Source organism: Myotis myotis, unplaced genomic scaffold, assembly GCF_014108235.1.
Source record: "Myotis myotis isolate mMyoMyo1 unplaced genomic scaffold, mMyoMyo1.p scaffold_m19_p_17, whole genome shotgun sequence".
NCBI lineage: Eukaryota > Metazoa > Chordata > Mammalia > Chiroptera > Vespertilionidae > Myotis > Myotis myotis.
Genome location: NW_023416321.1, coordinates 1,966,251 through 1,978,184, shown reverse-complemented (window position 1 = coordinate 1,978,184; position 11,934 = coordinate 1,966,251). Strand labels below are relative to the sequence as shown.

The window sequence follows — 11,934 nt, the reverse complement described above, 5'->3', positions numbered from 1 at the left end:
CCAGACCCCAGAAGGCACACCCTCGGCACCAGGGCCAGAGCGGAGCCCGCGTCGCGATCTCTTCCCTCAGACCATCTCCCAGCGCCGAGTGTTCGCGGTAACGGCCCTGGACCCACTGAGGGGCCGACTCCAGGTCCCTCTCCTCACCCATGGGTGAGCACCAGGCACCTCCGACACGAGCCAACAACATGCCCATTCGCCGGATTCTTGGAAGGTGGTTGGGTGTGGGACCCGCAGGTATTAGCGTTAGGGTCGAATCATCATGCCACCGGCCAGAACCAGACACAGCTAAGCCTCTGGTGCGAGTGGCAATTGTGTAGGGGGATGTGTGCGTGTGTGTGTGTGTGTGCACGCATAGTGTGCGTGAGGTGTGGGTGTGTGTGCATAGTGTGCCTGTGGGGTGTGTATGTGTGCATAGTGTGCATGGGGTGTGTGTAGGGGTGTGTGTGTGCGCGCATAGTGTGCGTGAGGTGTGGGTGTGTGTGCATAGTATGTGTGGGGTATGTGTGTGTGCATAGTGTGCCTGTGGGGTGTGTGTGTGTGCATAGTGTGCCTGTGGGGGGTGTGTGTGTGTGCATAGTGTGCGTGAGGTGTGGGTGTGTGTGCATAGTGTGCCTGTGTGGGGGGTGTGTGTGCATAGTGTGCATGGGGTGTGTGTAGGGGTGTGTGTGTGTGTAGGGGTGTGTGTAGGTGTGTGTGTGTGTGTGTGTGTGTAGGGGTGTGTGTGGCTATCCCAGAATCCAAGCACAGCCGTTCACAGTTCAGCTCCCCTCCCCAGGCCTGTGGCTGCTCCCTGCCGACCCTGCCCTCCCTCAGCCTCTGCCTGATGCCCAGATAAGGGTCGGAGGTGCTCCAGGTGGAGTCTGCGTCCACTCAGCTCCCACCAGGCGGGACGGTCACGGGCGGCTGCTCCTTTGCAGGGCTGTGGCCGGACAGATTTCTCCACAAGGGGGTGGGGGACCCAGACCAGCTGGGCCACATGTGCCGTTCCCACCTCACAAGTCCCCACGCCCTGGAGCGGGACGGGGAGGAGAGGTTTTGTGCCATGTGCGGTGGAGGGCAGGGGCAGGGGCGCTGTGCTCAGCGGGTGTGTGCCCACGGAGTCGGGCCTCGCTGGCAAACCCAGGAGTGCGCACGCGTGTGTCTCCCTTGGCACTTCCCTGACGCCCGCCTCCCAGGCGCGGCCCCGCCTCTACCCTTGGCTCCCTGGCATCACCTCAATAAAACTAGACAAAATCCAGCGCTGTCGCCTCTGTACACACAAAGCATTTACTAGGGAAACTGTCTATTAGGCACAAAAATAGCACCCTGCTGCCGTGTCCGCCTGGGATGCACACCCCGACCCCCGCTGCCCGCGTCGGAAGCACGCGAGTCCGTGCCTGCGCTTCCATGGCTCTTCCCGCGCACGGCACCCGGCGCAGAGCGGACGCTCCGCGGGGCCCACGCACCCACTTTCCAGGCGAGGCCCCGAGGCCCGGCTCAGCAGAGGAGTCCGAGCCGCTGCCCTTCGGTTGCCGGACGGTAGCGGCGAAGGCGCGGAACCTCCCCGGCCGCCCCGGTCCGACCCCGGGCTGTGCCCTGCAGGCCCCCCGCCCGGACGCCAAAGGGGAGGCGGCAGCGGCGCCCGGGATGGATGTGGCCCGGCCGCCCCCACCCCCGTTCCGACGACCTCCGAAGGGGACGCGCAGGGCTGCGCGGGGGCGGGCAGCGGGCCGCCAGGTGCGGCGGGCGGGCGGGCGGGCGGGGCGGCCGGGAAGGGGCGGGGTCGGGCGGGTCGGGGCCGCCCCCTCCCCTCCCCTCCCCTCCCCTCCCCCGCGCCCAGCCTCCCGCCGCCGGGGATCTGCGAGCCGGGAGCCCGCCGGGCCTGGCGCACACTCTGCGGGCCGCGCGCGGAGCACCATGAAGAAGGTCTCAGGTGGGCGCCGCCGGGGCGGGGAGGGGCGGGCCCGGGACCGGCCCTTCTCACCTGAGCCCGGCGGTCGGCGGTCGGTCGGTCGCGGTGGGCGAGGTGTCCCGGGCGCCCAGCGAGCCCCGAACTCCCGGGGCGGCCTGGGCGCGGGGCCAAGTGACGCAGCGCCCCGTCGGGAGGGGCCCCGGCATTGCCGCCCTCGCGGAGTTAGCGCCCCAGTTCGCCCCATTGCGGGGTGGGGAGGCTGCGCGCCCGAGCCCTCTGGCCATGGCCCGGGGCACCCCCCCAACCCCCCCGCTGTCAGCCACTGCCCGCGTGGGGGGCCGCTGGGCTGGCTGTCCTGCACCGCGCGCGCGCGTGTGTGTACAGTGTGCGGGTGTGCGGGTATGTGTTGTGTATGTGTGTAGGGGTGTGTGTGCGTGCGGGTGTGTGTGTGTGTGTGTGTGTGTGTGTGTAGGGGTGTGTGTGGGGGGGGTGTGTGTGTGTGTGTGTGTGTAGGGGTGTGTGTGTGTGTGTGTGGAGGGGTGTGGGTGTGGAGGGGGCGGCTGAGTGGAGGACTCTGGGCTCAGCCTCTTCCGGAGGTCTGGGCGCTGCATGCTTTTCTTCGGGTAAATTCCTGCCCCAGATGGGACCAGGCCCCACTTGGGTCGCAGGTCTGAGTCCCGCAGGCCAGGCGAGGAGGCCTCCCGGCTCTCAGTGCGCCAGGACCCTCCCCCGGGGTGGGAAGGGGGCTCTCTGGAGTTCCCTCCCACAGACGCCGCAGCTCCAGGGCAGGTGCAGGTACCTGGTGTCCATTCTCCTCACCTGAGGGCATTCCCCCGTTGATTCCCAGGTGCCTGGGAGGGAGGGAGCGGGGGAGGGAGACTGGGTTGGAGCCGGCCCTCCTGGCTGGGAAGCCTGCAGCTGAGGTGCCTGCCACCAGGTACTGCCCTTGACTGGGAGTCGAACCCGAGACCCTTCGGTCCGAGGGCCGCTGCTCTAACCACCGAGCCAAACCCGCCAGGGCTCTCTCTTCGTCTTTTCTGTGTGGTTTTCCTCTGAGGAGCCAGGCGGGATCCTTTGTCCACGCAGCCCCCAAACAATAAACACATCTCCCTGCTCACCCTGCAGGCCAACTCCTCCCTCCTGCCAGGGACCAGGAATCAACTTCCATTGATAAGAGGTCTCTGAGCGGGTTCCTCAGGGCGCCCCCTAAAACACCTTCTGGGTCAGTGGCTTCGCATTTCAACCTTCGCCCCGCGTCGCAAACAGCATGGCCCTCAGACAGCCCCGGACACAGCTCCGTCCCAGGCTCGGGGCGCTGGTGTGTGTGTGTGGGGGGGCTCCAGGTGGCAGGTGCTGGGGTTTGGCGCTCTCCTCCCCAGCATGCTCTGGACATGAGATGGTTGCGGGCATCGCTGCCAGGACGGCCCCTTCCCTGGACAGGCGCTTTGCTCCTGCCTGTGGCTCCCTGCGCTTCACCTCCTGCTGGACAGTGGGGGCCATCGGGGACCCCCAGGTCATAGGTCCTTGGCCTTTTCCTGGGGGGACCTCTGAGATGCCAGAGGGCCTGGGAAGCGGCTTGCTGTTCCTCTCCTCCCTCCCCCAGGTGAGGAAAAATGAGGCTTTCACAGTGGGTGGAAGTGGAGTTTATGGGGTGAGTAGGGACTCACTCTTGAACGGCAGCCTCCCAGCTCCTGTGTTTACCAACGGGGCGGGGCCTAGAGGATGAGGGGGGGAGGGCTTGGAGCACGTCCAGTGGGCCCCCCTCCTGGCAGGGGGCCAAGGGCGCAGGGCAGGCTGGTGCGGGCTGGCCGGGTGGGCGGGTGGCCTCCCGGCCTCAGTCTGAGCTTCTCCAGTTCTCTTGGTGGCCCCGTCCGATTCAGGGCACCTTGTAGATGTCAGATCGACCCCCACAGAGCGTCGCCGCGGGAAAGAAAGGGAGGCAGCGAGCGGTTAAAATGCCGCCTCCGGAATCCGAGGACCTCTGCTTGCACCTGGACTGGGTGGGGTTACTGCGCTGGACCTGTTTACGGGCTCGAGACTAAATGGCATAATTACAATGTCCTCATGGAGCTGGGCTGAGCACGCATGAGTCTCTGAAAAGAGGAAAGTTTTAAAAATATGTGCTTTTTTGGGGGGATCCCCAGTGCCTTGGGCCTATATACACTCACTGAACGCGCACCGTGGTGGGCAGGTGCTGCCAGGGCTGACCGTGGCCCTCGCCTGCTGGGAACTTGCACCCTCCCATAGAGGCAGGACACAGGGGAGGCGCGGCTCTCACACCCCTCCCCCCTGCGATAGGGCCCAGTGCTGCAAAATGCCCTAGAACAGCGGTTCTCAACCTGTGGGGCGTGACCCCTTTGGGGGTCGAACGACCCTTTCACAGGGGTCGCCTAAGACCATCGGAAGACACATATATAATTACATACTGTCTTTGTGATTAATCACTATGCTTCAATTATGTTCAATTTGTAACAATGAAAATACATCTGCATATCAGATATTTACATGACGATTCATAACAGTAGCAAAATTACAGTTATGAAGTAGCCACGAAAATAATGTTATGGTTGGGGGTCACCACAACATGAGGAACCGTATTAAAGGGCCGCGGCATTCGGAGGGTTGAGACCCGCTGCCCTAGAAGGAGGAGCCTGGGCCTGATGGAGGTTTGGAGGCAGGCGAGATGGAACTGGGCCGTGAGGAGTGAGACATGCTGAGCAGGTGGAGAATAAAAAGGGGCTTTACAGGGGCACAAAGCGAAGGCCCAGCCCTGGCCGGTGTGGCTCAGTGGATAGAGCGTTGGCCCTCGGACTGAAGGGTCCTGGGTTCAATTCCGGTCAAGGGCATGGACCTGGGTTGCAGGTTCCCCGGTGCTGGTCGGGGTCCGTGCAGGAGCCAACCAAACGATGTGCCTCTCTCACATGGATGTTTCTCTCCGTCTCTCCCTCTCCCTTCCACTCTCTCTAAAAATCAGTGGAAAAACATCCTTGGGTGAAAATTAACACAAAAGCAAAACACAGAAAACCCCACGAAGGCCCAGACGGGCTGGAGGCCCGCAGGTGGGTGCTGGGGGAGGCTCTCGCCGGAGCGCCATTGGCGAGGGCTTTTCCTGGACGCACCTTACCTGTCGTTCCCCCGGGGCCCCGCGGACAATGGCCGGCCACAGCGCGGCCCACGCCGTGTGGGCTCCTGGGATTGGGTCCCGGGCGCGCCTCCTGGCTGTGGGGCAAGGCACTTATCTCGGGCGTCTCATTTGTTGCTAATTTGCTGTGAAGATTAAATGGGTTCATACACAAAAGGCTGAGAGAGGCCTCTGCCGCAGCAAGGAGAGGAGGCCTGTGGTGCCGCCTTGGCCAGGGCTCCGGGGCTGCTGGCACCCTCCCCGCACCCCCATCCGTGCTGGTTTGGGGGCCAGGAGGGGAGCCCTTTGCTGTGGGAGTGGGCTGCAGGCTGAACCCCTCCGGTTGTCGGTTGTCGGGTGTCTCGCTGCACGTGCTGGGTCCCACACACCTTGCCCTTCAGTGCCCTGACTCCCCGGGGACCCTCCGTGGCATGGGGGGCACTTACCCGAGGCTGGAGCCACAGAAATGGGACACGGGGGATTGGTCCGCGTGTGCATGTATGTTATTGGTTTCAGAGAGGAAGGGAGAGGGAGAGAGAGAGAGAATCATCAATGATGAGAGAGAATCATGGATCGGCTGCCCCCTGCATGCCCCACACTGGGGATGGAGCCCACAACCCGGTCCTGTGCCCTGACCGGGAATTGAACCGTGACCTCCTGGTTCATAGGTCGACGCTCAACCACTGAGCCACGCCGGCCGGGCTATTCTGAGATGTTTGTGGCTCTCAGGAGATTCCTGGCTACCTAAGGTTACAGAGCTCTGTGCGTGGTGACAGCTGCCCCGCCCCCCCCCCCCCCTTCCCCGCCAGGGCAGGGCTGGAGGCTGCACTGGGGAGGGTGACGTCCCTGCTCCCTCCGCCCCCACCCGGCGCTTCAGGAGCTGACTCAGGGGAAGGAAGAGGAACTTCCCAGGGAGCTGTGCCCCCCACCCCCCGCCACCCGGGGAGCGAGGGCGGGTTTCTTCCTCTTCTTTGCCCTCTGCCCCCACCCAGTCCCTTCTCGTTGCCTCTTGTGCTCTCATGTCGGCCGGACTCATGCCCAGAGTCATGGACCTTGTGGACCCCAAGGCCCCCCAATCCCTGGAAGCTGGCTGAGCCTGCTTCCTGGGGCCAGCCTCCCCTTAGCCAGGTGCAGAGCGGGAGGCACCCCCAGACCACGGTCACCTGCCTGCAGCCTCTCCGCAGCCTGCCTGGCACCTGGCCTCGCACCTGAGTGTGAGCGGCCCACCCGCGTGGGTTCAGGCTGGGCCAGGTGTAGGGGGGAGTCCACGTGCGGGTGTCAGCAGAGGACACCTCACCCAAGGCCCCGGGGACCCCAACAGCAGCAGGGAGCCTTCCCTTCTCCACCGACGGTCCCCTCCTCCCAGACTCCCGGCCTCCCAGGCTGTTTGTCCATGCGCAGCCTGGCGTGGGCTCTGCAGTTTGCTTAAGATGGACTTGATACGGAGGGTTCAGCACCCCGGAGGCTCAGGGCCCAGCCAGGGAGCCAGGAGCCAGAGCGGGTTGCTGGGCAGGCCTGCTGGTGGCTGTGGGGGAGGGGAGCCCGGCGGAGGGCTGTGAGCCTGTGGGCGCCGACACGCTGGGCTCCTGTGCCTCTGCTTGTTGGGGCAGCGGCCTGGGAGCACCCGGGCTGAGCATTGCCAGGGAGTTTAGGGGCATCCGTGGGCACAAGTGGTGAGGGGAGGCCCCGGGACCATCATGGAGCCCACGGGTCACAGCCGCCACCAGGCCAGGACGGTTTCCTGCAGAGGCCAGCGTCCCCTGGGCAGCTGCCGAGGTCAGCTGGTCCAGAAGCGAGACTGGGGGGCGTCTGCCCGGGGCCACAGAGCCCTGAGAGGGAGGGGGGCCACAGTCAGGCCTGGGGCCCTGGGGAGGGAGGGGGGCCACAGTCAGGCCGGGGTCCTGGGCCCACAGACTTCACTGCAGCCCCGCTGAGTGGGTGCCGGCTCCGGCCCGAGTCCACTCCCGGGGGCTCGGTCGTCATGCAGAGCGTCTGCGGGCCGGTGAGTCAGGCTCGGGTCGCCCAGCACCGGGCAGCTCAGCACAGCGCGGAGGGCGGCCTGGCGGGGCCCAGGGGCCCAGGCTGAGCGAGGCCGCTCCCAGCCCCGTTTCCGGCCTCATCTCCATCGGGCCGGTCTCTCTGTCCCGGGTGAGGGGCACCAGCCGATCCGACGCCGTGCGGGGCGGCTCCCGGGAGCTTTGCTCTCGGTGGCCTCTCGGAAGCTGCGAACAACTGAGCTTTGTTCGGGCGAATCTGACCTGGTTCTCCGAGCGAGAGAGCGAGCGGGGCTGCGGTGCCCCGAGCCTGCAGGATGAGACCGGGCAGCGGCCGCGTAAGGTGATCCCCGGCCCAGCCTGCCGCCCTCCCGGCAGGAATGCCAGTCCCCGGGCCTCCTTGTCGGGGAGAGGAACCCTGAGCGGCCACTCCTGTGCCAAGTGGGCCCAGCTTCCCAGGGGCCCCTCGCAGCACTGGGGGGTGGGGACGGGGGAGGGGGCGAGGGGGGCTGGAAAGGCCTCAGTCTCCCCCCCAACTGCAGGGGAATATCGTCCCCGCCTCCTGGCCTGGGCTGCAGGGGGGGCCAGCTAGGAGCCTTCTTTCCTGAGGGATGGTGGGGGAGGGTGGCATTGCCCTCTTTCTGGGCCCTGGAGAGGCCTTGCTCCCCCCCACCCCACCCCACCCCCCAGCAGTTCAGGGTGTGCAGTGAGGCCTAGGCTGTGGCTGGGACCTTCTGCCCCTCAAGGCTGCACCTGGGAAATGGGGGGCCGCCATGGCAGCCGTGCCTGGGCCCCTCGTCCCGGCCAGGCCAGGCATGTCGGGGAGCGGCTGGGATGCGGGCAGCGGTGACTGTGCCGTCGGAGAGGCTCGCAGGGAGCGGTTTCCAGGAAGGGCGGGCAGCAGGGCGGGCGGACGCCTCGGGCTTGTCCTTCAGAGGCATCTGACCCGCATCCCCGCCAGCCCGGCCTCCTGTTCCCACCAGATCCCAGCGGGAGAATGACGCGCCCGAAACCCGAAACCCCAGCCGCTTGGAAGTGGGTTAAATCCCAGCCCTGTTATCTTCGGACCGGACCCGTGGAGGGCTGGGCTGGGCTGGTCCACCTGGAGGGACTGGAGGGCGGGGTTTGCAAAACTCAGTCCTAAATGCTTGACGTTAGCTCTGTAGCCACAGGGTCAAGCGTGTGTCAAGGGTGAGGGGTTGGGGTGTGTGCAGAGGTGGCCCACGGCGGATGCTGTGGGGGCACCAGGCGTGGCATAGCCAGCGCCAGCATCTGGGACAAGGGGGGGCATTTCTTGTCAGCGCCGGCATCACCAGCACCCTGCCTCCGGTGCGGGGAGTGAGTCAGCTGGGGGCTGACGCTCAAGCGGCCGTTCCTCAGCCTCACTTTATTCTCTAAAGCAGCGGTTCTCAACCCTCCTAACGCCGCGGCCCTTTAATACCGTTCCTCACGTTGTGGTGACCCCCAATTTCATTGTTACAAATTGAACATAGTTAAAGCATAGCGATTCATCACAAAAACAGTGGGTAATTATGTGTTTTCCGATGGTCTTAGGCAGGGGTCCTCAAACTACGGCCCTCGGGCCACATGCAAGTACAAATATTGTATTTGTTCCCGTTTTGTTTTTTTACTTCAGAATAAGATATGTGCCCTAACCGGTTTGGCTCAGTGGATAGAGCGCCGGCCTGCGGACTGAAGGGTCCCAGGTTCGATTCCGGTCAAGGGCATGTACCTGGGTTGCAGGCACATCCCCAGTAGGGGGTGTGCAGGAGGCAGCTGATCGATGTTTCTCTCTCATCGATGTTTCTAACTCTCTATCCCTCTCCCTCTCCCTTCCTCTCTGTAAAAAATCAATTAAAAAAAAAATAAGATATGTGCACTGTGCATAGGAATTTGTTCGTAGTTTTTTTTTAAACTACAGTCCGGCCCTCCCACGGTCTGAGGGACAGTGAACTGGCCCCCTGTTTAAAAAGCTTGAGGACCCCTGGTAGGCGACCCCTGTGGAAAGGTCGTTCGACCCCCGAAGGGGTCGCGACCCCCAGGTTGAGAACCGCTGCTCTAAAGGGAAGCTCTGAAACACCCTGTGCCTCTGCTCCTCCTGTTTTGCTTTTGTTTTTTGTTGTGCACGTTGCCCATGACTTATTGCCCAACAATGTGAACAGGAAGTGAACGGGAGAGTTCTCCAAGCCGCTCGGTCACAGCTGCGCTGCCTGTGCTCCCGCAGGACGTGTCTCCACACGCACCTTCCGTCGGATTATCGGAGGTCCACAGCGTGTTTTCAGAGCTGCGGTCCCCATAGCAACCTCTTTGTTTTTTGTTAATCCTCACTGGAGGATATTTTTTTCCCCGATTGATTTTTTAAATATCTTTTTATTGATTTCAGAAAGAAAGGGAGCCCTGACTGGTTTGGCTCAGTGGATAGAGCGTCGGCCTGCGGACTGAAGGGTCCCGGGTTCGATTCCAGTCAAGGGCATGTACCTTGGTTGCGGGCACATCCCCAGTAGGGGGCGTGCAGGAGGCAGCTGATCGATGTTTCTCTCTCATCGATGTTTCTAACTCTATATCCCTCTCCCTTCCTCTCTGTAAAAAAGCAATAAAAGAAAAAAAAAAGAAAGGGAGAGGGAGAGAGAGATAGGACCATCAGTGATGAGAGTGAATTGTCAATCAGCTGCCTCCTGTACGCCCCCTACTGGGGATCGAGCCTAAAACCCGGGCATGTGCCCTTGACCGGAATCAAACCTGGGACCCTTCAGTCCCCAGGCGGACCCTCTCTATTCGCTGAGCCAAACTGGCTAGGGCACCCCTATTGATTTTTAAAAATATATTTTTTTATTGATTTCAGAAAGAAAGGGAGAGGGAGAGAGAGAGAGGAGCATCAATGATGAGAGAGAATCACTGATCGGCTGCCCCCCACTGGGGATGGAGCCTGCAACCTGGGCATGTGCCCTTGACCGGGAATCGAACTGTGACTTCCTGGCTCACGGGTTGATGCTCAGCCACTGAGTCACACCGGCCGGGCCCATTGATTTTCAGAGAATGGAAGGGAGGGGAGGAGAGAGAAACACTGATGCAAGGGACACATCGATTGGTTGCCTCCCACAGGCACCCCCACTGGTGCTGGGGATCAAACCTGCCGCCCGGCACATGCCCGTGACGGGGAAGGAACCTGAGGGCCTTCGGTGCAGGCGGCGCCTGGAAACCGTTTTCAATCCGGCTCCTTCCACTTGAAGTCGGTCTCACACGTCGACTCCGGGGCTATAACTTGCACGGCTCTTCAGAGTGGCCGTCCCTTAAGTGACTTACCCGTCCTCTCACCAGCTCACCGTGGCGCTCTGCCTGCGGCCGTGGCCCGGGACCCCGAGTCGGGGCTGCTGGGCGGCGGGCGGTCCAGTAGCCGCGCTCTGGGCGGTGGGACGGGGGCTGCTTGGACCCGGGGGTTCCTCCAGGTCATTCGTTTGTAAAACATGGCCCGCGATGCTCCCTGTCCCAGCATTCCTGGGATCGCCCCAAACCAGACACGCGTTCTGCTGCCGCGTTTCATGAAGAGGTTGAATGAACAGGAAATGCCACCTGCCCTGATTACCCACCTGCTCATCGCCAGCCTGCAGGCTGGTCCCTCTCCCTGGCCGGCGTGCGGAGCCGGGAGCCCGGGAGGAAGTCTCGCTCCCAGAGTCACCTGATGGGACCGGAGCAAAGTGGGCCGGTCGGTCAGGAGCCGCAGCCTCAGAAGGACAGACCGAACCCTCTCCAGGCAGAGGGGGAAGGCCGGGCCTGGCTCTCCCTGCGGCTCCTGCGAAGCCTCCCATTGGCCCCTGAGCCGGCAGACCTGGGACTGCAGAGTCAGCTCTCCTGCCAGTCATAGGCGAGCCCGGGACGGTGCAGATGGAGGGATGAACTTGGCTTAAAAGTGCCCCTTGTTTATCTGAATGCAGATTTAACTGTCATATTTTATATGGGTGGGACCCAGCGTCCAGGTGCCTGGCTGGTGACGAGGGGAGGCTCCAGGGGTCCGGGCTGAGCACAGGTGTCATGTGGTGGACTTGGCCAGCTGGGGGGAGCCCTCCACGTGCAGGAGCCGCTGGCACCTTCCCCCTGTGGGCGGGGACCCATGGGCGGGCTCCTTGCAGGGCCGAGAGCGGCCAGGTGCTGTCGGTGGCCCTTGTGTCCCGGCTCCTGGAACGGAGGTCGATGCTCAGTAAGTGTTTTCATGAGCCTGCGTTTTGTAGGTGAGGAAACGGAGGCTCAGAAAGACCCAGAACTCACCCCAAGAGCCAGAAGCGCTGGTGGTGGATTTGCCTCCTGATCGTTACTCCACACACGGCTCCGGCCCAGGACCTGGCGCTGCTCCAGCCTCCCCCAGCTTCCGGCCCTGCAGCTGGACCCCAACCCTGACCCTAACCCTGACCCCGGCCACAACCCCCACCTAAACCCAGACAGAGGCCAAGGGCGCTGCCCCAGCCTCCCCCAGCTTCCGGCCCTGCAGCTGGACCCCAACCCTGACTCTGACCCTGACCCGGCCACAACCCCCACCTAAACCCAGACAGAGGCCAAGGGCGCTGCCCCAGCTGGTGGCCCCCTTTGGTTGGCATTTTGTATCGGGGCACCTGCTCCTCGCACTGGCTGGCAGGCCAGGCCCAGCCCCTGCACTTGGCAGAGGGAGTGGCAGGGCAGGGGTGTCAGAGAAGGGACTGGAACCCTGGCTGCAAGGCCCCAGGCTTTGCTGGGAGCAGAACTTGCTGCAGCGTCCAGCCTTTTGCAGGAGCCTGTTTCCATGGCCAAAGGTTCCTTTTGTAGATGAATAGTCCACAGCTGAGCTGCCGGCCTTGGGGGTGGGGAAGGGGGCCCTGCACTGGGGGCGGAGGGCTTGGAGCATCACAGGAGCATCTGTCCGCCTCCCCAGTGCACACCCCACAGGCCCCCAGTGC

General features: G+C 63.3%; 1 protein-coding gene across 2 annotated transcripts in view; it reads left to right on the top strand.

The window, feature by feature from the left end:
- Nucleotides 1-1,805: 1,805 nt before the first annotated feature.
- Nucleotides 1,806-11,934, top strand: part of SEPTIN9 (septin 9) — a 123,787-nt gene continuing 113,658 nt past the window's right edge. For both annotated transcript variants that reach the window (XM_036338842.1, XM_036338840.1), the window contains exon 1: nt 1,806-1,915. In XM_036338842.1, coding sequence (XP_036194735.1) covers nt 1,900-1,915 — 16 coding nt within the window. In that variant the 5' untranslated portion in view covers nt 1,806-1,899. The remainder of the gene's footprint in view (nt 1,916-11,934) is intronic.